This window comes from Strix aluco, chromosome Z, assembly GCF_031877795.1.
Source record: "Strix aluco isolate bStrAlu1 chromosome Z, bStrAlu1.hap1, whole genome shotgun sequence".
In the NCBI taxonomy this organism is placed as follows: Eukaryota; Metazoa; Chordata; class Aves; order Strigiformes; family Strigidae; genus Strix; species Strix aluco.
This window is the reverse complement of record NC_133971.1, coordinates 60,072,896-60,097,207: the sequence shown is the minus strand read 5'-3', so window position 1 is coordinate 60,097,207 and position 24,312 is coordinate 60,072,896. Positions and strand designations below refer to the sequence as shown.

General features: G+C 46.2%; 1 protein-coding gene across 1 annotated transcript; it reads right to left on the bottom strand.

Moving 5' to 3' along the window:
* Window positions 1–16,734: 16,734 nt before the first annotated feature.
* On the bottom strand, window positions 16,735–22,137 carry TMEM271 (transmembrane protein 271). The gene has a single exon (XM_074812937.1). It carries the CDS (start codon window positions 22,075–22,077, stop codon window positions 20,983–20,985), a length of 1,095 nt encoding a protein of 364 aa, XP_074669038.1. The 5' UTR covers window positions 22,078–22,137; the 3' UTR covers window positions 16,735–20,982.
* Between the last annotated feature and the right edge of the window lie 2,175 nt (window positions 22,138–24,312).

Sequence of the window (24,312 nt, the reverse complement as noted above, 5' to 3'; positions counted from 1 at the left end):
AAACATTGCACAGGCTTGTCTGTGGTGGGATGTGTGCTGTGCCGCAAGCTGGACATGCATGTGTATGATTTCTGCCCTGAAATGTCCTCCATGATGAGAAACATGGGAGCCCTTTTTGGGAGGAAGATGTATGAGACCGAATAATTGAAGTGCTGTCATGGTTAACAGGCTGTTGAAAACCTCTTACTTGACAGGAGAGTGAGATTATCTTCCCTCTGAGGCTAAGATCCCCAGTTTTGCAGGTGAAGTCTATAAACATAAGTGGAGGAATGCTTGATGGGACCACAGCCACCCAGCTCTGGTATCCAGCCTCTGACTATGACCAGTGACAAACTCTCTACTGAACAAGCATAATATGGGAGATAATGTTTGGTGACAGTTTGGCAATTCACCTAAAATCCTTTCCTTGACACCTCTGACAGCTAAGTTATGTGGGGAAAAAAGTTTTTCCTGTTTTGGGGACAGGCTGCTGTGGAGTTGAATGATGGCTCTCATTCTGATTAGTGATTTCCTGATTGTTGCTCCATGACTGTCCTCACTTCCCCTAGCTGTTCCTCCTCAGCTGAAATCTGTGTCACCTGTCCTCGTGGAGGGGACCTATCCTTTCCTTGGCCCCACTGTCTGCCTCTGGTCCCTCTTCCTGTTATGGCAACCACTACGGCACTAGGCAGCAGGTTGCCTCCTGTGAGTGCAAACCATTTCCCACTTGCTTTCCCAGCTCTTAATCTCTGATCCTCATGGCATGGCACTTCAAGCATCTTCTTGTTACTTCCAGTGGTGTGTCTCTTTGCTGACCTTTGGGAAGTGAGATTGCAAAAGTCCCTGATGTGCTGTGAGCTGGACATGAGAGAGTGAATTTTAATTACCCTCTGAATCCAATGGGTTGGACAACCTCTTCTCGCAGCCCAAAAGTGCTGTGCATTCTGTTCTGTAAATCAGGTGCTTTATTAGATCCACTGTATCAGAAAATGCAGTATAAAACTGAGTATAGACTTATTTTAGACACAGTAGTAGCAGAATTAAGAAGGGAAATATCTTTGACTACTAGGGGAAGTCATTTAGGAAGAAACTGAAATGTTTAATTAGAGAAAATTATCTCAATCTAATACTTTAAGGCTAATTTAAATGATCCAGTCTTTTTCATGTAACAAAAAATTTCTTTTAATAGCTTAGATTATTATCAAGGGATGTAAGTTTAGAGGTAGCAACAAATTTTTATAAATTTTCCATCTAGAAATATTGTTAAAGTGGTGCCCAAAATATTGCAACAGAAATGTAAAAATCATAGTAGGCTTCTTTTTTTTTCCTTTTCCCTTCCTTGGAGTGTGGTAGGTTGGGGACAGGGAGAGGACAGGGAAAGAGATTTATGAAGCTTTTTAAATTTTGATGTACAGCATAGGGGCTAGAAATTTTGAAATCAAAAGCCATACCTGTATGATTCCTGAATTTTAAACTATCAAAAGAAACAATCACTTGACAAAATCCCAGGATTTATAGGGGTGCCAGTAAAAACACTTATTTTTCACAGTAGGTATCATGTTGCAAATTCCCCAAACATTTTGTTTGGTTTAAACTAAGAAGTTAAAAAAGCCTCAGGTTAATTACATACCCTTCATTAATTTAATTTTTTACCCAGGCTCCCCATTTTTAAACTAAGAGCTTGAGAGTGATGTTGAGAACTTTCCCAAAGCAGAATTCTGGCTTTCACCTGCCAAAGACCTGAAATTTTGCAGGTTGTTCTGCCTGTGAGGTGGTAGTAGATGATCAGCTTGCAACTGCAGAGTTGCAGCAAAGGCATGACCAAAGTGGGAGAGAAAACCTGCTTGTCCCATTACCACTATGTTCCATTCTTCTTTGCCTTGGTTGGGGTTGTCTGTCATTTCCTTGTTATTTCTTTTGCTTTCTAATGCAGTAGTTCCCTAGCTGAAGAGAATCCTCTCCCTGGACACCTGGTACCTGATTGCTTGCTAAAACTCTGATTGTTCAAGAGAAGCCTTGGTTGGATTTTACTGGTTTTCCAGTTAGAAGAGAACATTACCCTTTTTTTGCCTGCCTAGTTTTCTGTGGTGCCCAGGTTATCCTACGTAATGCAAATGAGGCAGTGCATTAGCGAAACAAGGACAAAACAGGGCCTGGGTATGGACTGTGTCTACTGCTATCCCTGTGAGAGCATCACACCAGCATTTGCTGCTCTCAGCACCGCACTTTTTCTGCAACAACACTGTCCTGGTTTAACCAGGATAGGGTTAAGTTTCCCCAGCAGTGGGGGGGAGCTCTAGCCGGGTTATTCAGATACCATGCCGACGTCACATCCTGGCAGGTCACATTTCCTGGCGCGGGAGCGCAGTGCACTCGTGGTTTTGTACATCTGCTCCTCTCACTGCTGTATTGGTAGATATTTTGCTCTGTTCATTGCTATCACTATTACTGTTATTGTTATTGTTGTTGTTTGTTGTGTTGCTATTGCACTGTTGTATTAAACCTTTCCTTATTTCAGTCTTGGGGCTTTGTATTTCACTCCCTTTGTGGGGGAGGGGCAGCGGCCGCGTGGTCTCAGACCCCGGCAGGGGCTAAACCATTACAAACACAAAGAATTTGGATATCAAATTTTTAGTTCCTACTTTCATGTACCTTCATTCTCACAAGAACTAAAAGCAAGCCAGGTGACAACTCCTCCCTCAGTCAGAAAACCCCCTTCCTTCTAAAATCTGTAAAAACCTGTTGCATAGTTACATGTGTAGCATGAGTCCTGGCACCAGTCTATGTACGGCCTTTAAGCTGTGCATGAAGGAGAGTTTGTATGGGAGACTCCAGAAAATTGCCTTAATGAGTCAGTACTGTACAGCCCACACTGGGGTAGCCTTTTATTTTCTCCTGAGAGATTGTAAGCTATTAATCTACTCTAAGATGCAACTCTACCCTCACACCTCCGGAAGGGGTGAATGCCATTTGGTCACTGGGTAGATAACATACGTCTCATGACAGTATCTACAATTACCTAATGAGAAGTTGTAGTATTTTTTTTCCCTTTGGGAGGTACATTTTCAATGCGATTATGCATCTCCTACACCAGGGATGCTTTGCTTCAGCTAGTGTAAATTCTGTTTTTCACTGCAATTTTTTCAGAGGAGTGGGACAGATTCTGATATGTTCATCTAGAATAAATACGCAGTGATCCATATTTTCAGTAGAATAATTCCATTATGCCAATGTTACTAGAATAAACTTGTCAATATTTTTATTTTGTATAGCACAGTTCTGACAACATTGTTTTGAAAAACATTAGAAGAGTGGATTAATTTCCATGAAAGTGGTCAGCACTTCACTGATATGGAGTTACAAACATGTTATAAGCATGATGTGGGAGCTTTGGGACCAGAATACAAATGGCTCCTGAAGGTATCTTTCTACTTATGGATTTTATTGTTAGGAACTCTAATAACAGTAAAATGCCACGATGAGGCCTCGTGGCAAGCAGGGCATGTACTGACCTGGTGACTGCATTCCCAAATGTTCATTAGCATTTAGCCTACAACTTTTGTAAACAGGACCAAAATGGCTATTCACCTTAAATTACGGAAAGGAGTTATAAGAAAGTAATCAGCACATTTAGTGCTGTATGGATGCTTTCAGTCATAGATCAACCTTCAGCCTCAATGGAGGCTTGCAAGAAACAACCTACGAGCGAGTTACTTCATACTAACCCAATGCCCAAGACTTTCATGTCTTTCCATGGAGCAGCTGATTCTTGACAAAGGATTTTAGCTGGATACACCACTGGAGTTTTCTAGTATCACAGATGCTGTGTTTATAAGTGCAATTAAAGACTTTTGGAAGGTATGATGTAATAGCACACGGGGCAAAAACTGAAAATAGAGCCAGATTCTGATCTCATTTGGATTAATTTTAATGTGGAGAATATCCAAGAGTTTAAGCAAAATTAGTACAGCTACTGTAAACTGAGTCTGAGCTTGATGCAAGCTCCACATGCCTCAATCCATCCCCTTCAGCCTTCCTCTCCAATGCTCAGGCAGCATGCTAGCCCAATATTGTGCTGGCCACAGGGAGTTGGTTGCTGTGTGTGGGCTCATGCTCCTTGGTGCCTCATTTGCTCTGTGGCTTTGCAGATTTTGGGAGCTACTGGTCCAGATGCCTATGAGACACAGGTTCCTGCCAGCTGTCAGAAGGCATGGTAGCAATGAGGCTGTACTCAAACGGACACTTTCATATACCCTCTGCCTGCATCTGTGATGCCCTAAACATGCCAGTACAAACTCTGATGGGGAAAGGAAACTTGCAGGGGAAGGATGCAGCTGCAGAAGCAAGGGAAGACAGCAAAGGCTGAAGCAGCATGGCAGAGAAGAGGTGAGGTGGCCAGAGGTGAAATGTAAGGGCAAAGAATGCCAGGTCAGAGCTGAGAGAGGCTGGGGAAAGAAAGAGTCAGACAGCTGTTAAAGTGTCTTGAATCAGTGTGAAGAGCTTTCACTGAACAGGCCAAAGGGAGAGAGGGAAGTCTCTCCTCCTATTTTTAGCTGAGCAGCTGAATTGCTCCACTTCCCTGCCTGTGGGGGTCAGGTAATGGAAGCCACCCTCTGAGCAGCCAACGAGCAGGAGCAGGGCTGTGCTTTGCCTGCAGGTACAGCTGATTTCTGAGCACTTCGTGATGGCACATGCTGCAGTGCAGACCTCACCTGAGCTGAAGTCCAGGAAAATGAAAGGGCTAAGGGCCCCAGCCATGGATGGGCATGTGCGTGCTGTTGGCCATCCCAGGGGACCTGAGGGCATCGAGGGCTGGAAGTGGCTCTCCCTTCTTGACTGCTGGGAGACCATGGCTATGCTTGGTCAGAAGTGTGTCCCATCCTGCAGAGGAACTCCCCATCAATTGTGTGTGGAGCAGCCTGTCTTCATGTCAACACTTATGTGTTCCCTGTGCCTGTGAGCTTACATGCCACATCATTTTGAGTATCTTTGGTAAACCCCCAGCTATCTAGGGAGATTATCTTCCTAATTTATGAGCAAGCATCTTGTACTTTTCCAGAGGACAATTCAGTGCAGCTAAATTAGGTTCCTGCCTTGCTTTGTGCTTTAAAGGAGACTTTATCTCTGTCTAATGACTGCAAAGTACATGTTTCCAGTGCACATGCTTAAGTTAGGTGATGCTGTATATATATTACTGATTTCCCCTGGTCCATGTCCAGGAATTAACACCACATATTCCTGGACTTGTAGGAAGGCATTGTCTCAGAAATAGAGACCAAGGGTGTGCCTAACTGAGCAGATAGGACAGGAGATGATGTGTACGGCTGAGGGTGATAAAGGAAGAGAAAGGATCCGGACTGTGCTGACATGAGTGTTAATCACATTTACAAAGACCTGCCTGGCTTTCCTTTTCTACAGGGAATTTTTGGTGATGTATTCTCAGAAGCCATTTTCATCAGTGGTGGTCTGTGGGGAAGCATAAAAAGTCAGCTCATTGTGCAGATTTTTTTTTTAATTAACATTTTTATTTTTACTGTAACCTTTTTTTCTGCCATCACAACCTTGAGGATGAAATATGAAGAAGAAATGAATGAACTGACATCACCTTTTTGTCTTCCAGGGGTCTGTGAATAGAAAAGGAGATGAAATGCAGCAGGTAATTCACCACTTCCAGGAGCATATCTTTTATGCAGAACATGGCCATCAGGTTTAGTTTTTTGGTTTTGCAATTTTCAGATACTATCCACAAAGAGTGGGTCCAAGGGTGCTACAAGGGATGGGGTTCTTGTGTCTCTCCATTGAGATAATCCCTTGCAGTTCAGCTTGTGGCTGGTGAAAAGCTGGGCTTTGATGGGGCTGTGTTGTTTACCAAATGCACGCAACAGCGTGGCTTGTTGCACTGTTGCTGGGGTGCCCTAGGAAGAGGCAGAGCTGATTCATCCCCTATAGATTAAGAGTGACGTGAATATGGTGACCATAACCTAAAGGGACAGAGCCTAATAAAAAAGGGCCCTATCAGCATCACAGGGCATCTGTGGCCACAAAATAAACCACTTTGTCCTGCTGTATCTGCTGTCCTTGTTTAGTTTACACTTGTGGGTATGTATGGCTTATGGTGAGGAGAACAAACTCTCTGGGAAGAATCTGGCTGGAGGGAAGGAGGATGAACTGGCACTGAGTTACAGGCAGCAGCAGCCATTCTCTGGGCACCTTTCTTCCCTTCTACTTCTGTGGGAAAGTGAGAAGCTCTGGCAAAGATTAGTGTTAAGTCTGTCTGTTCTGAAATTGGTTTAGGCACTTTAAAGATATTCTGTGCCAGAGTCTTCAGGTCATTAGTTTGTCTAAGTGTCTCAGATCAGCATGTTGAGGAATTGGGGACAGTGGGAGCATTCAGTGCTAGTTTTTCTCTGACATGTAGGAGGCAGCAATTTCTATGATGTGTCTGGCTAACTGTGGTGAATCCTTTCCTGCCCCAGATAACTTGCAGAAGCAAGGTATTGATGGCACAGTGCTTTGCCACCTTTAATTACCTTGGCCTGGGGTGGCTGATGAATGTTGTCACCAGCATGTATTAAGCTCCATGTGTGGTCTCATCCTTCGGTTTCCCTCAGCAACTCATGTCCTTGTCTCAGGACAGAGCATGTGTGAGCACCACATGCTTTCTCCAGCTCCTGCAGCAGACACCAGCAAGATGAGGTGCTGCTGGTGGTACCTTCTCCTCCCATGCAAAATCACTGCACAGTTCTCTCTGAGTTTGCTAAGGGCAGGGCTATGGGTTGTTTGAGCAGAGAGTGAGGTCAGAAGTCAGGCAGGCAAGATGCAATGAGTAGAGTCACACCTGGGCAAATTCTGGCATGTTTTCAGGGTGCTACTTGGTATGTTTCTCCCAGCCCATTTACACCTAGGCCTGTGAGTTATACCTCGTTTTATGCCACTGTTACTGCTCTGGCTGCTGATCTGGAAGAAAAGGATTTATGAAAGGAGGAAAGCTTGGAAGCAAAGAAATTGCCTTTCTGTGTATATGACCAGTCTTTACAGGGGCTGCAGGAAAAGCCAGCTCAGGCAGCTTTGGGTATTGAATAACCCTGTTGGGTTGGATTTGGGCAGTTTAGTCCAGTTGCTGCTCTGGGTCTTTCAGCTGGTCTTTCACTACCAGAGCCTGAAGTGGACCTGAATGCAGTGGGCAGATAGCTCCTGCTGAACTCAGAGCTGCTGACTGCCTGCTGGCCCTGGAGGAGGAAGGGTAGCTACCCCACACTCCCTGCTGAGCTTAACTGAAGTGTGATCTTGCTGTAGCAGCTGCCTTTTATCGCTGAGAGACACCACCAGGCTTCAGGTGGTACTTCACAGCTCAGGACCTGCTGGGAGCTGTGACCTGTTGTTCCCCTTCTGCACAGGGGCAAACCAGCCTGCTCTGTCCGGAGTGCCAGCAGGAGCTCAGTGGGTGTTATGGTCAACAGTTAATAAATAGGCAGAAGCTGGGCACACGGCATATGGCATGCCACCTCTGCTCTAAGGTCTGGGCTCTGTGCTCTGGTGTGGTCCCAAGGTGGGGGCTGGTGTCATTCTTTTGCATGGTAAGTTGCTGCAAAAGAAGAACTACAGGCACTCCTGTCACAGGTGTTCACTGAAGGGAAAACAGATGTTCAAGTATCAGTCACTCAGCATCTCTGTCCTGGTTTAGTTGCATTGAGTGAGAGGTAACACCGCCTTGGTCCCCATCCACTCTCAGGCTGATCTTGGGGACTTCAAGGAAGTTCACTTTTCCTGTAAGGGAGCCAGGAAACTAATTTTCACCAGGGATGCCAGGCTTTGAGTATAAGCGGTATGCCTCCCATCGAATGGCTGGAGATGTGCTTATCTGCCTTCAAGAAAGGGCTATGGGTGGCCCCAGAAGCAATAGAAGAGTATCAAGGAGTTTCTGGAGCTGACTGGTACAATTATTTTAATATTGCTGAGATTTTAGTATACCTGTGATGTGTTAGGGCACTGAGAGCCTTGGGAAGACATCTTTTTATTATTAAGCTGACATGATGAATCACTGTTGGTACCTGATCTCAGCTAGATCTGATACAGTGGCTGTCTGTACCTGCTGTTCTGGTCTTGCAGCTTTTTCCATTGTGCAGTTTCTGCTGCTAAGATCTGTGGTGCGATTTGAACATGAGGTATTGGGGGTGCAGAAAACCACTGAGATATCCAGGAAGCTGAAAGGTACATGAACAAGACTTCAGCGATGCTGTGTGTTTGAGTGTTGGCTTGTTTGGAAATCAAATGGAAGAAACCATCTTCAAATTTTGCTGGTAGAAGAATTGAGATGTATCTGGATCACTTTCCCTTTTCTGTCATTACTTCATAATTCCAGCCAATTTGGCCTTTCTTCTTCTGCTTCAGACCTGCTGTTCCCTAGAGCCTATTTCAGCCTGAGTCCTCACAGGCAGCACATGGGTCACCGCGGTTCACAAGAAGACATTTAGCTCTTTGACTTCGTCTCAAACACTAATTGATTATGCACATTTTGAGGTGCATGGCAGCAGATACCTCAGGTAAGCAAGAAGAGTGACTAAGAGATAAGGATGTGCTGTGGATGCATCCTGGAAATGTTATGTTATGTAAGCATGGAGGACCTGGGCTTGATCTAAGTTTTTGATCATAGCCTTGAACACATCCTTGCTTCTCCCAGCAGGCTCAGACTGAGCTGCTGACATGCACAACAGGTTCAGTTCAACAAGACTTAATGCGCATGGGTTTTACGCTCTCTTGCCTATGTCATCCCCTGGCAATACCCTCGTTTTTGCAACAAATCAGGGGTAGAGCAAACAAAGCCAAAAGAAGAGCAGGCAAGAGGAACTGCTGATAGCAGTTACTGTTCAGTTCAGGCAGACGCGAGTGTTTTATTACCCCTTGCACAGTATCCAGGGGAACCTCAAGAGCTCCCTAGCAACAATGCAGCAGGAAAAGTAAGTGTCTTAATTCCTGGAGCAAGTGCGTTTGTGCAGGGCTGTTGGCCCATGGGTGCTATCTGTCCTGGTTGTTATGGAATGGAGAGATGCTACATCCTTCCACAGTAGTGCCAGGCAGCAAAAATGGCAAAGGCTGCAATTTCTGGAACTGAGAAAGAGGGAAAAGAACAGTTGTTGTCTAAGGAACCATGTGGTTGCTCCGTGAGGAAATTCTTACCCAGTCCTTAGCTGAGATACGTGGCCAGCCTGTATATCTTCTAGATCAGAGCTGTTGTGACTTCCCCATTCCACCTGCTCTCATAAAAATTCATCTTTTCAAGTTTCTTCGCTCCTTTTCTATCTCCATTTTATCATCCCTTCATCCAAACGTAATGTTTCCTTGTTTCTGAAGACGGCATAACTGATCTTGCCATTGTTTCTCTTACTGCTATGCTATGAATGGATCATTATGAAAAAATGGGAAACTGTACCCGCTCTGTTTCCTCAGGATTGGCTCTATAAAGGATCCTCAACTTCCTTGACAGCAAAGCTTTCAAAAACAAAATGCAGCTCTCTGCAACAAGCAGGTACTAGGGTCCTTTAGAAACTGAAAGACCATTGACACTGGAGACAAATGGCTCCATGTGTAAAGGTCACCTTACAAGTTTGACTTTAGATTTTTAATTCTGAAATTGTGCTTATGTACATCTCCCCTTTATTATATAGGCCATCAGTGCATCTTTAATTTCTTGTGAATCTGGGGTTTGTTTACCTGATGCAGTTCCCCTGAAAGGCATTGTGACAAGGTGCACTTTGTTCAACTCCAGATGAAGGCAGTATCTGAGTGTTGGTTGTGTCCCTCTAGTTCTTTCAGTACTGTGCTTTGTTTCACTTGGCTGGATGGGCACATAAAAATCTGTAACCAAAACTGAGCTGTTAACAAAAAAGCCCTCATTCTTTCCTCATAAAGTCTTTAAAAAACACCATGTTGCACTGTTATCTCCAAATGTAATCTCTGTTCTTGGCAGGCACAGGTGTGTCTTTTACCAGAGATGGGATTGCTGGGAATGAGTTCATAGCTGGTCCCAGGTGTCTGTGTGACTGGTAGCTTCTTTCTGTTGCTCACCAGGTGTAACTTCCAGGTATCTTGTTCAGGTAAGAGCTGCAGACACCTGGAACTGAGTTTGCCTTTCTGCTTGGGGAATGTATGAGGCATTTTGTCCAAAATGTTGTGATTTTTTCCCTAGATTGTTCTGATGATTGGAAAGGAATGGAGCACTCCCTTCCCCCATGGGATGCATTGGCTTCCCCTGTCTTGACATGAAGAGTTTTCCTGACTAAAGGAGGCATGACCATAGCTGGGTAATTTTGCTGTTCTCTAGAGCACTCTGACTAAAGGGGAATAAAATTTTCTTTACCACTCATGCACACTACACTGCAGACACCTTGTCTCCTTTATTCAACTCTGCTATGGATAGCTGTGTACTATGCCACTTTCCAGATCAGCAGCGTAAAATTTTTGCCAGGTTCATGGACATCCAGCTTGGTCATTTGGAGATGAATCCATGTCCTCCCCAGTTTAGTGCTATTGCAGCACTTGCAGCTATGATGAGCTGAGCAGAACTTGGGCTGATGATTCATTACTGGAAGAGTGTTGAGCATACAAATGAGAGGGTACAATCAGCAGTAGAACTTGTTTTGCGTATTTCTGCTCTACTTTGCTTCACCAGCAGGAACATTTCTAAGACCAGCCTGCAATCCTCTGCAGCCCTGATGGCCTGCTCTCTGGTGATGTAGCACTGTAGAGACTCCTCTGACAGGCACAGGCAGTGAAAGAAGTCTTGTACTTACTGAATGTGAAGTGCTGCTGGCATGCACACATGCCATCTCCTTTCCTGGTGGCCTCTATTAGTGATTTTTAATAGTTGGGTATGTGATCAGTTCAAACAAACACCAAAAAAAAAAAAAAAAAAAGGACATATGCCCTCCTCATATAAATCATTGTGCAGTGATGAACGCTTATTATTCGTGTGCTTCTAGCTACTTGTAGATGGCCACAAACCAGATTAGATGGTCTGTGCCAGTACATCTGATTGTCAATAAGAGACAGCTTGACTCAGCTGAACCAAAAGCTTTTTCTGCATATGACAGAAGAGTGTTGCTAAAGTTGGCTGACTCCCGGACTGTGTAGGATATATTCCAACTAAAATGTTGTGGGGGTTTTTTTTGCTAAACATCTTCCAGCTTTTTTTTGAAGAAATGCATTCAGAATTTCCCATAAGGCATTTGGCAAAGCTGACAGTCAGCACTTTAAGTGCTCTCTGCTCTCCTTCTGGTGAAAAGAGATAGGTTTTGGTGTAATTCTATTGACTGCAGTGGTTTTATTTCCATTTGTCCTCATCAGAGAGGTCAGAATCAGGACCTGACATCCATTGGTGGCACAAAGGTCAGTGCTGGCTGAAAGGCAGGTGGAGGAGGAAGGGAACAAGTCTCAGTGAAGAACACAAAAGGATCAAGGTACCAGCCCTGTTGCTGAGAAGTCTCCTGTTAGTGCTGAAGTGCCCAGCAGAAATTGGCTGTTCACTGAAACCAGCAAGTGGTGGTGTGGTAGACCAGCAACACACCCATATTCAATGAAGTTGCTTGTACAAGCATTTATCGAGCTCCTTAGGGAAGCAGCTGAACCGGGCTATTATGCTGCCTACCAGGAGCTGAAATAGCCTATTGTCTCTTTGCATTAGTTATCTGTGTTGAGGTTCTAGTGGTATTTCTAAGTTGAAGTGGGTAAATGTTTGTTCTGGAGATGCACTTGGATGCCCATCTCCTCTGAGCAATACAGTTATTCACAGAAGTGAGAAAATTTAGCATGCAATAGCTCAGGAAACTCACTCTTTCCTATTTGGATCCCTAATTAGAGCAATTAATCACTGCTACTTTTGCCATCTAAACTTCCAGGCTAGAATATATTGTCCTCTCTTGTCAGAGCAGAAATGTAAAAATGGTTTCTCTTTACCTGACACTGTGCCAGTAGAGCCTTTATCGGTGTCTGCCTCCTACCAGCTTCTATCTTGCCTGAGAGCTGGAGTTGAAAATATGAAGAACAAATTGACGTGGCTGTTCCAAAAGAAAGAAGAGGTGTGAAATTTTAAGAGATCAGCTTCTATGCTGTGTGGGTTTTAGTTGGATTTCTTCACTTGAACTACCTTTCTTGGGAATCTCTTGTGGGTTTCCATTTTGCTGTAACAAGATGACAATTTTTTTCTAGGAATACCTGGACGTTTGCAGTGTAGAGAGGGGTTTTCTTTCCACTTGATGCAATTAGAACTTCTCCCCAAAGAGGCCCTACCTATTGAAGTTCTCCAGGTATCTGCCCAGGGCAGGGTAAGGATGAGGTTGCTTCTGTGTGTTTTAACTCTATCTCTGACCCTTGGCTGGTCCATCAGTGCTTAATTTAACTGATTAAATGCACAATTGTCACACCACTCCCCCTACTTCTCCATCTATGAGTGTGCATCAACTGATGAGCTGCAGGGGTTGGGGATCACAGCACAGTGCCATGACCCTCTCTGTGTCGAACTATGCAGCTCTGTAAGTTAGGGACATCAGTGCTTTAGTTTCTCTGTGTGGTCTTGTGACACTGAGAACTCCTTCAGGAAAGAAAGGCGTTTCCTGTGGCACCTGACGTCCTGGTGTGCTGCGCACCATGGTGTGCTGAGGCCCTGTGCTGCTGAACATCTCACTGACCTTGAGCGTAAGGCGAGCAGCTGAAGATCAAAACTGCCCTTCATCTTGCTTCTTTTACTTGTGAGAACTGTGCAAAAGTGTGCCGGTACTTTCTTCTCCACAGACCTGCAGGTTTCACTGGGGTCCCCCATGGAATGTGACTGGGGAAGAGTCAGGTGTGGCTCCATGATGCTGGAAGTGCCTGCACTTCTGCTGAGATTTAGTGGCTGAGTGGAGGTGCTCTCCTCCTCCGCTGCAGTGCCAAGTAAGATGGGTGAGCTTACCTCACCAGTGGCGGTGACCTGGCTAATGAAGATGGCTATCTGTCCACAGCCAGCAAACATATTTTAGCTGTGCACACACAAGACTAAAAACTCCTAATATGTATCTATGAACAGAGTAGGTACCGCACTGCAAATCTAGTCTACTCATGTATAAAATAGTTTTTGAATAGTCATCTGGAGATTTGAAGCATTTCCAGCTGCATGTATAAGGCAAGTTGAAATTTCTGTTCTTGTTAGCCTTTGCTGCACATTATGAACAGCATGACAGCAGAATTGTGAATTATCTATTGTCCTTTGGTGTAAATACCTTCTCCTGCTTCCTTACCAGTCAGCTTCAAAACCTCTTACAACGAAGCAATTCTCTGGATCTGAGATGTTAATGCCAATGTTTGTCTTTTTGCTGTCCTTGATGAAAAATTAATGAACTATGAATGAATGAACAGTTTTGCCGTGTTTATGCTTTTTTCTTTTCACGCTTTGATGCCGAGATGCATTTACTGAAACAGGGCCAGGGTTTCATTTTGACTTTTGAGATAAATCAGTCCAGGAAAACTTCTAACACGAATCCTCATTCTTAGAGCTCTGGATCTTGCAGACCTTAAGCAGATAAGAACTGCCACAGCCTTCAGCAAAGGACAGCCCAGAGCATCATACAGCTCTCGTAATGTGCCAACTATAGGACACAGGCAAAGGTTTTTCATGTCTTCTTGCTCATTTCTATTTATTGCCTCACCAGCTGATTGAATAATTCAGTACAGCATTGGCAGACTCTCCCCCTAAGCACAGAGGCAGTAGAAAGTGTGCACTTTGCTATCCTGAGTCTGTGTGTACGCTGTTCCTTCGGAGAAGTAGCTAGGGGGAGCAGAGGATAAAAACTGAACCCAAGACAGGACTCAACACATCTGTTGTGAAGGTCTGCAATTTGATCACTTCCATTTTGTTCAGGGAGGAGTAAAGACAGTCCTCCTCTTCCTATTCCACTTGATTTGGGCGTTTTGCTTTTGCAAAAGTGACCCAGGAGCAGTTCCCTACATGCAGCTTAGGCCCCTCTGCACCCAAGACAACTGTGTAACAAGTCTGGAGTCTCGGCATCATGACAGCAACCTGCCTTCCCCATCCTGTAACACAGGACAGCGTTTCACCTGGGCTGCAGCATGTCCTGTTTTACCTTCTCTCAACACACATACAAACCAGTACCACATCACACCCATTTTTAGGGGCCTTACAAGGACTTTAATGAAGAGGAAGTCTCTCTGCCAGCCAAATGTGTTTTGGTGCAGCTATCTGCTCCCAGTTTGTTGAGAGAAGCACCCTTCTGTTCAATTTAGCATAACAAACCATATTTCTTAGCAACAGTTTCACAAAGAGCTATATCTGAATTTCTCTCCTTTTGATTTAGAGCAAAGGACAAGTCAGAAAGCAGTATATGATTTTCTCAATTCCTAGTCTTATTGTGGTCATAGTGATTTTTTTGTTTACTAATAATTTTGACTGCTCAGATCAGGAGGTACTGCTCCTGGAATTAACACAACTTTTGATTATACATCAAAAAATTTTGGACAGATAATTTTCAACACTTGCCTTTCTGTTTCCTGTTTTCCCAGGAGTCTAATTTAGATGATCTGCATACACTGGTATCCTCTGGGTCATTGAGGAAGAGGCAGGTATTCCAAAATGCAACAAAGTAGAAAATTCTCAGTGGCTCTCACTTCTCCAGTGAAAGCATGAACTTCTTTTGGTAGGACATTTCCATGTTTCTAGGAGCCGTTTGGCCTAGACCTAGCAAGATGAGCCTCTACTCAGATCCACCACTGACAATCCCTTGTGAATATCTTTGTGAGGGCTTTCATTTCAACCATGAATACATGGTAATTACATACACCTTGAGACTATACATAGCTCTTTCAAAATCCATGACTGCCTGTTGCCTGGGACTGGATATTATTGACTGGAGCTTTCCTTTCTGTTGCCTCCTTCATTTGTGAGGAAATGCCAAAATTTGGATGTTGGCATATAAGGCCCCATCTGTACCATGTGCCAAAATCCTTGTATGACATCTACAGGAATTGGTCTCACTCAGTAATTTGTAGGACAGTTCTACTCAATCTTCCTAAATTTAATAATTTAAATGCCTGGAGATTTCACTGAGTATTTTTGTGACATGAGCTTTCATTTAAAATGTAGAACCTGGGAGAAAAAGCAAATTCTGAAAGAACCGTCTCTAAACCCAAGTATTAGGTTTCCAAAAACAGATCTCTGGGAAATAATCCTTTTAGATATTATAGGTATTCTTCCATTCTGAAATCTAGTGTCTTAATATAAAACCAATGAATGCTTACTTCTATGAACCCATAAAGAGGATCACAATAAGCTTTCTCTCCTCCCACACTTCACTTTATCCTCTGCTAACAATGGCCACAAAGGAGACCAACTGGTAAGGATGCTTGTGGTATTTAGCAGGTGTTAAATCCCTACCTGCTGTAGTGAAACAAATGATTCAAACATCCTGAAATGAACTTCCCAAAATTCCCATTAAACAGAACCATGCCAGGAGTAGAAATCCAGAAGTGAAACGGTGGTAACTTTTAGTAGTTTGTATTGCTACTGGAATACATCTACTGGATAGTTTCACTAAGGACATTGACTTTCTGTGATCTAGTGATCTGGTGATGAGTCAGAGTCTTTTTCACTAGAAGTGTTTCCTTTCATAAAGCTTAAGGAGGTTTTCCAGATATCTAAAACTCAATGAGTGAAGGAGTAGCAGTCTGCAATGTCACCTCCACTCCTACCTCAGAGTAAACTCACTGAAGTTTAAGGCAGCTGAGTCCAAGAAGGAATGAAAGAGGACATCAGGACTTTTTTCCTCTGTAAAGGAAAATACACTCTTCTTAAGAGAGTTCTATGGCTTCTTAAATTATTTGGTCTTCAGTCTCAGATTATCTAGGATGACATCAGGGTGACATACCCATAAACTTCAGCTGAACTTCGCCAGGTGCCTGAACCTTGTGTGGAAAATACATAGCACAGCTGGCCATCAGAGAGCAAGGCAGTTATTTGAATCCAATTTTGAGAACACCAGCTTGTGGATTTCACTCTTAGAAAGCTACACAGCGGAAGAGTTTCAGAATCATTACTGTAATAGGAAGAACACAAAACCCCCCTGCACTCAGCTTAAACTCTCAGATTTCTTCTAGTTCCTTTGTTTGGACAGTGCCTCCTTTTGGGCAGGACATGCCATACACAGTATTGTTGCAACATGTATCTGAAGATTTTCCCCTAGTGCTACATTAGCCTGTGGGCTTCCCGGGGATGATTTTGATCTGCTAAGCTGTTATTAGATCAGCTGTTACTGATTCTGGAACATACACTAAGCACTAGTCACATGTCATTAAGTATTGAGAGATAATTGAGAAATTTAAAAACTGGACAGTGACCATAAGACATTCAATCTCACCCTTACGCATTTTAACTGGAAATATGAGCCTCTCTTTAAGGAGAGATAACTAGCACACTTAAAGAGTGCTATCATATGAAGTTAACAGATGTAAATTTTTAGCAATGGAATTTCACTAAAATACTGGAACATCCCGTAACTGAGAAATATCTAACTTACGGAAACAGACTCTACTTCACGGTAAAATCTGGAATTTTATGTTAGAGTTCCACTTGTACAAGTTGTAATTCCCTGAAAAACACCTTTTTGTAATGAAAGTGGTAATTAATTCCCTAGTTCCAGTTGTATTATTAGACATTTGTCTAAGACAATGAAGAATATGAAATCAAGAGCATTAGGCTTTTCTTACAGGATATGCTGTGCTTTAGAACGTATTTTATTGATCCTAAAATTACAAGATCAATTACTGACAATTTCTTGAGGATCAATCTCAGATTAAATGGCAAAATGAAGAAAAGGTTTTCATATGTACTATGTCCAAAAGCAGAAACAGATTGCCATTCTCATGTGAACATTCAGAAACCTTTTCTGATGATTAAACAGTATGTCTGAAATATATCTAAGTTATACCAGCCACCATAGCGCTTTTTGGTGAACCAAAGAAGTCCTACAGTGAAATCAAACTTTTGAGTAAAATCTGTACTACTTGAATACAATTTCTCTCTAACATCATTTTTTCCTGTTTTAGATTCATGTATATTGTGTCTGTCAATTACAATGCAAAGTATAAGTAACAGATTTAAGCAAGGATGTTGGAGTGTGAAAATAATTCATGTGAATTGCTAATAGGCTGATGGGAATACATCTCTTCCATATGAAGGCAAATCCTTTTGCATCAAAGACAGCAGACTTGATTTTCCACCATTTCATCCCTTGACTAGACACTATTACCTGCAAAAGGGACAGGAAAGCTGGGAGCAGTCTGCTGCCAAATCAGTACTCCACTGTGACCAAAACAGCAGTATCTATTCTTCCCTCCTTTTGAACAGATGCAAGTAAAGCTGTGAGCAAATTAAAACAACAAGCCGTGGGGCAAAAACCAGTCTTCTTGTTACTTCAGCTAAGCAAAATGGAGATTTGATAGCACATACACAATGTTTCTATTCCGTTCTCCCTGGTTTTGCTACTTAAGGCAAAAGCTTTGCAGTTTACATCCTCCAGTGACACGAATCGATCAGGCTTGCATTTGCCTTGACAATCATGTGACAGAATGGAAAATAAAGGGACAGTATGAGTCCTCTAAGGTAATTAACCTACGCTCCAATGCTTCCCATACCAGCCTATTTTCAATTTCGTCACAGTACAGTTTATACACTCTAACATTATTGCTCAGAAGATAGAGTGATGATTCAGGTTTGCTAAAAATAGCTTCACAATACTGCAATCATGCTTGTGAAGCTTCATCTTGTATCCTGTATTTATAAGTTTCTTCTCACTGAGAAATAAATATGTGTGGTGTTTTATCAGAAAAGTTAGTTACCAGATACCTGAAACACTTGTATACCATCTTTAAGAAAACATGGCTTGTTTGGTCAATTTGTCTGCCAATTTTTTTTTTTCCTGTTTTTAAAAAAATACGTATAATACCATAGGTGACCTCCCTTAATACTGCTGTCCATACAAATAAATAACTGAGAAATAATATGCCACTGCTGCATCCTGTCATGCCAGAAGATCAATATTACTTTAAAGATTATTTATAGTAGGTGTTACGTATCGTTTGTGCCCAGACCCACTGAAGTCAATAAAATGACACCTACTGGCTTTGGTGGGAGTCCGACTTGGACATTATTCTGGCAATCTGTCCACCACTAAATTAAACTATTACAGGGGATAAAAGCCCAAATGAAGAAAAGTAGAAATTTGGGAACTAAAACTGAGCCACAAATAAATATCCTAACTCAATGGCATTCTGAACAGACAAATAAAACACAAACACACTCACACATGCGTGTACACACGCACACACAGAAAAGAAAAGTTCTGAATTTAAAAATCTTAAAAATTCATAGTTTAAAGTTGTCTACAATTAAACAATTGAATATAATAGGTAGCTTTCTTGACTTTCCTTTTAATTCCCTGAGCACTGATCTTTGGAACATCTGGAGTTTCAGAATTGTCTAGTTCAAAATTCCTAAAATAGTTATCTTAAGTAAAATACCATCTTTTTATGTCAAAAATCAATTCCTGAAGTAAAACTAAGATAAAATTTCCACAAACTACAATGTATATAGCCAATTTTTTTAAAGTCAACAACTATTATTACATTTCTTCATCTGTATTTAGGCACCTAGCTGGACTGTTTTTCAAAATCACCCTGCAGCCTAGCAGTTCCCATTTAATTCAGTACAGGGTACTATGCTGTCTCAATAAACTCATCTAATTGGAGACCTACATAAGGATTTGGCCTCCTTGCTTTAGTTACTCATTTTGCAAAATCTTGGCTGTGTAACAATATAGTGTGTCATGGGATTGGTTTTGTGCCTAAATTAGTACCGTAGGTAAAAATTACTGGACTTCCCAGTCACTTCCCCATAAGGGGTTAAGGAGGTGCATCTGCAGAGAGCCAGCATAAAACCAGTCTTCAGTACTAAAATGGGACTTAGCTAGGGCTGGCGTTCCGCACAAGGAAATCTGCTGGCCAAAAAGAGCTGTATTTTAAATTTCTGCTACTCAGAACTACTTGGCAAACTGGCAACTGCTGCTTTTAACTGTCTTCTCTAGAGCTTTAATTGTGAGCTTCACAGACATCAGTCTGTAATTTTAAGACTTCTCAGGCATTTTAGATTATACAAAGTGTGCAAGTCAAAACACTTTAGAAAACAAAACAGTGCAGAGAGATTTGAATATTTTTAGGCTAAAATCTTCCCTTCAATTTTAAGGCTGTAACTTACGTCAGTCTCTCTGCAGCTAAAAATTTAAAAATAATTTTCCATCAACCACAGAAATACACTGTCACTTTGCATTCTCCTTAACTCTCTTTCTGGGTAGCTGATACACTGGCATTATGCAGCAGGCTCCAAAGACAGAATTAACAGAAAGGTTGTTTTGTAATATTTAATTTCAGTATGTCATAACTGAGGGAGGGGTTACCAAACCAAATGCAATCTGAGGAGTTGCTTTTTTGTTCTTTGTGCAACATAAAATTAAGCCTTTACCTATTCTTAAATGAGTAATAAAATATGCCATACCTGCTTCTCTTTAATTAGCACTTTCTTACACTACCTGGTACTGGCATTCTACAGCAGAACCCAAAAGGAGGATTTAGCAGTTTTTCTCTTTGCAGAAAGCCTCTAAGTTCAGAAAGTGTTAACAGCATACAATCCCATTATTTCTCCCCTTCAGGAATTAAAGTGACCTTTTTTTTTTTTTTTTAAACCAGAAAATTCTTGCTTTGTAATAGGAGTATAAATACTATTTTGAAAACACATTTGGAAGATGTCTTCCAAGATGGTTTATCTCTTTCCTTTTTTTTTTTTTTTTCCCTTTAAAACTGTGACCACTGCACCAGTTAAGGTTGTTTTACAATATATATATATATTTCAAATAAAACTTTAATTTTCAAGCTTACCAGATTGGTGAATTGTAACAGGTAAAATGGAACGCTTTACAAGGTAAACCATGTAGTTGTACAAAATAGAATTAAACCCTTCACCTGTGTAAACCAAAAAGAAATCCTGCCTTGCATTAAAAACACAGAACCTGTTTACAAAAAGGAATGTGTATGACATTGGGACTTCCTTTTAACTGTCATATCCTAGCAACATCTCAGTTGTTTTAGTAAAGGAACTAATCACCAATTTTAAACTGCAGTGAATTTACCAAACATTTTCACTATAGACTTCTGAAAGCTTTTACAGTAAGAAGTTATCAACAAAAGCAGGCACGTTAGTGTACAAAAACGTTGATTTTTTTTTTTCCTGTTTCTTTTTCAAAGTGCAGGTTTTTCTCAATGTGCATCTTACAAGACCAACGAATGTTTTAACTCACTAAATCTTAAAACAGAACTCAATTCTCCCAAGGAGTAGTGTAAACGTTAAAGATCCCCAATACACCTCTAGTAAACGTGACACAAATGTCTCTGCGTTGTTTAGAAATTTAGCTCTTTTGAGAGGTAAAGAAGCTTCATGACACCTTTTCCTTACACTGGCTGGTTATCATAAATGGGTAACTCTGGACTGCTAAAGCTGGAGACTGATGAATCACTTGAAGGGAACTAAACTTGGCTACGAAGGAGAGGCGGCGGAGGAACCAACCCTTAGGCGTTTCTTGCGCAGCCTTTGGAAAATTCAGCCGCCGGCGGACGGAGGGACAGTGTGAGGGTCGGTGTGAGGAAGGGGTGGGGGGAAAGAAAGGGGAAAACAGTAAGGGAGGGAGAAGAAGCTTCCGCAGAGCCAGAGGCACGGCGGCACCCTGCCCGCGGCCTGCTGCGCCCGCGGCGGCGGGGCCATGCCGTCGGTGGTGCAAGGGTTGTCCCCGAGCCCCGCGGCTGCGAGGCGCTGGTGGGCCCGCTCCCGGTACCGCCACAGCGCCGGTCCCGCTCCCGGCTGTCACGGCGAGTTGGGGCCGGGCGGGGAGCCGGGCGTCCCGCCGGAGGTCGGCGCTAGGTGCCGTGAGCGCAGGGCTCCCCGGGGTAGATCTCCTCGTAGGCGGGGGGCTGCTCGCTGGGCAGCGGGTAGCAGTAGGGGTAGGAGGCGTTGAGCTCGGGGTCCATGGGCGAGTAGCCGGGCAGCTCGACGGAGGGATGCCCGCCGCAATGCACCTCCACGCCGGCCTCGTCGAAGACGTGGAAGACGCCCACGTTGATGTACGAGACAGCCTGGAAGGGGCAATCCGCAGGGCCGAGCTCGGGCTCGCCGCCGGAGAAAAGGGAGCCCTGGCTATGGCGCGGCGCCCGCCGCCCGCCGCCGCCGCCGCCGCCTCGCCGCCGTCGCCGCCGCCCGCCCGCCGCCGCCGCCGCCGCCGGGGTCGCTCGCCGCCGCCGCCGCCGCCGCCCGCGCTGCTGCGAGGCCTTGTAGTTCTTGACGAGGAGCAAGTTGAGCAGGCCCAGGAGGCACTCCAGCGCGTTGAAGACGGTGGAGAGCACCAAGCCTTGTTGGTAGTCCCGCAGCTTCTGACAGCGGAGCGCCGCGGCAGAGCCGTCGGAGGCCGCAGGGCCGCTCCGCGGGCGGGCCGCGCCGCCGGGCTGCAGCAGGCAGTAGTGCGAGTACTTCCTCTCCACCAGCGACACGGTGTCGCCGTCGATGACGGCGCCGGCGAAGGCGCTCAGCACGCCCAGCATGAACACCAGCACCCCCAGCAGCAGGAAGTTCTGCCGTCCCCCGGGCGGCGCCTTCTCCACCGGCCCCGACGGCGCGGCCGTCGCCTCCCCCCCGCCGGGGCCGCCGCCCGCCGGGACCGGATCCCCGGCCGGGGCCAGGGCCGAGGCCGGGTCCGGGTTCGGGTCCGGAGCCGGCGCCGCAGGCGCCTCGTCGGGCGGGCGACAGCAAAGCAGCGCGGCGGCGAGCAGCGAGAGGCCGGCGGCCAGCAGCAGCCCCGAGTAGAAAGCGCCGGCGGCGGTACCCAGGCGGAAGGGCTCGCCCTTGAGCTCGGAGCCCAGCGAGAAGCACTTGAGGCCCACGGCGGCGGCACTGAGGGCGCAGGCGAGCAGGAGGCAGCTGGAGAGCGCGGCGCAGGCTCCCCGCACGCTCCACTTCATCCTCCGCGCCGCCGCCGCCGCCGCCGCCACGCCGCCCGCCTCATCCTCCTCCCGCGGCACCCCCCGGCCCCGCAGCGGCGGCGGCGCGGCGCGGCGCGGCCATGCGAGCGCGGCGTTCCCCGACGGGGCGGCTAGGCTCCGCTCCGCTCCGCACGGCAGGCAGCCGCCGGCCGCAGTGAGCCGGGCGCGGCGAGCGCACACGCTCCCCCCCCGCCCCCCCCGCCTCCCGGCCGCCGCCGCCTCCTCGTCCCCGCCCGCCCTCTCTTATCGCAGCGGCTGCGGGGAGGCGATTAATTATGGATGGGAGCCGCGGCGGGCGGGGGGACGGGGGGGGGGACGGCTCGCCGGCCAGCCGCGGGTGGTGGTGGGGAAAGTGCGACCCCCGGCTCCGTCCACTTCGGCCCGGGGGTGGCGAGGACGGCCTCCCCGCCCTCCCTCCTGCGTGGCACGGGGTGCGCGGGGGTGCCGCAGGCCGCCCTCCGGCCGACTTCTTGCCGGGGAGCAGAGCGAGGGACGCGCAGCTAGGGCGGTGGGGGGGTGGTGGGGGTGGTGGTGGTTTGCGCCCCCCCGCCGGCATCGGTGCGGAGGGCTGCCGCTTGTTTCCGTGCTCGCGTCCTCTCTATTTTATTTATTTATTTTTTAGCGCTTGCTCTTGCAGGCGGCCGGCGGGCCGCCGTACGTTGCGGTGTGTCGGCGGCTGTGATGCAGCGGACCGAGCCCTCTGTGCCCCGCTGCCCGGCGCGAGTCCTCCGCGCCAGCGGAAGCGGCGGTTCCCTGCACCCCTCTTTGTTTTGTGCTCTGCCGGCAAACCCCCGTGGGATTGTTCCCCGCCAGGCCACGCACGCTGCTCCGTGGGCGGCGGGGCTCGGCGGCTGACTGCCCGCGGCGGCGCCGCCGGGACGCCCCGTCCGAGAGAGCCTGCACCGCCGGCGCGGGGAAGGCGGTGTTAGGGGGGGGCACCGCCACCTGCCCTGGCGCAGGGTGGCCTGGCGGCTCCCGGGCCAGCACCCGGGATGGCCTCCCAAGGGAGAAGGGGGAACCTCAGTCTCGGAGCAGGGGCGACCGTGCCTGCACCAGCACCTGAGCGGGGGACAGGGAGGGGGGCTTGGGGAAGGCACTTCCTCGCCTGTCCCTTTTCCTTCCGGGAAGCTGAAGCCTCCAGCTCCTCCGTTTTCCCCGTCTGCCGTGCGCACGCCAGCATTACTGGGTATTTTTAGCCGGCACCGCTGATTAGCATTCAGGGGAGCAAGCGAGGGAGAGAAAGCCGTTTTCCAAGGCTTTTTCTCTTCCCTTTCCAGCAGGGCCAGTGCACATGGTGGTGGTGGGAGATGTGTGTGGGGCGTGATCTGGTGTTTAGCTTTCTCCAGGGATGCGACCCCGTTTGCTCTGTACCGTCAGGGCAGGCCTCGTCGGCACCTCCTTGCACAGCACCAGCACACTGCTGCAGTCCAGGGCTGGGCTGGTCAGCTCAGCGCGGGGCTCTGCTGCAGGAGCTGCTCCTCCCTGAGAGAGGTTTCTGAGCCCTGCATGAGGCAGTGGCCCTCCAGGGGCCCTTATTGGGAGGCTGTCCTGCCTGGAGTCCAGCCCTCCCCGGTGACACTGTCCAAAAGTATCAGGGGCTCCAACGGCACATGTCATCCTGCCCCTTGGGGCCACACAGAAAAGGGAGTTTTGCCCCCTCCCTACTGTTTTCAAAGGGCCCATGGGGCACTTTGACTGTGTGAGGAAACACGGCGATCGTGGTAGTCCAGAACTGGCTGTCTTGTGGTTACCGGATCCTCTTGCTGGGTCGTGGCCCTGGCTGTGGGGGGTAGGACCAACCTTCTTGTGTCCCTCCAGGAGGGGGTGGCTGGGCATGCCATGCACAGTCATCATCAGCCTCTTCCTCTTCCCAGGGATTCCCTGAGGATTGGGGCGTGTGGGTCTGCTGATCTGTAGCCATGTGAAGATTTTGTGTTAGAATCTGGGACTTTGGTTTTTTTTTGGCATGAGTGCTTGGACTGCTGGGGAAGATCTTCAGATGTCTTTAAAAGAACTCCCCCTGTGTCCTTATGACTCCTAAAAAGTAAATGCATAGAGGGCACACAGCATTTTACAAAATACAGCACCCAACTCCTGAGGTCTCTGTTGAACTCTGAACATTGCCTTGGAAAGTACATGTAAACTCAATCCAGCTGCCAATCCAGAAGGCCCCAGGAGACACACTGTGTGTGTGGTGGTGGAGGGAAAGGAGCT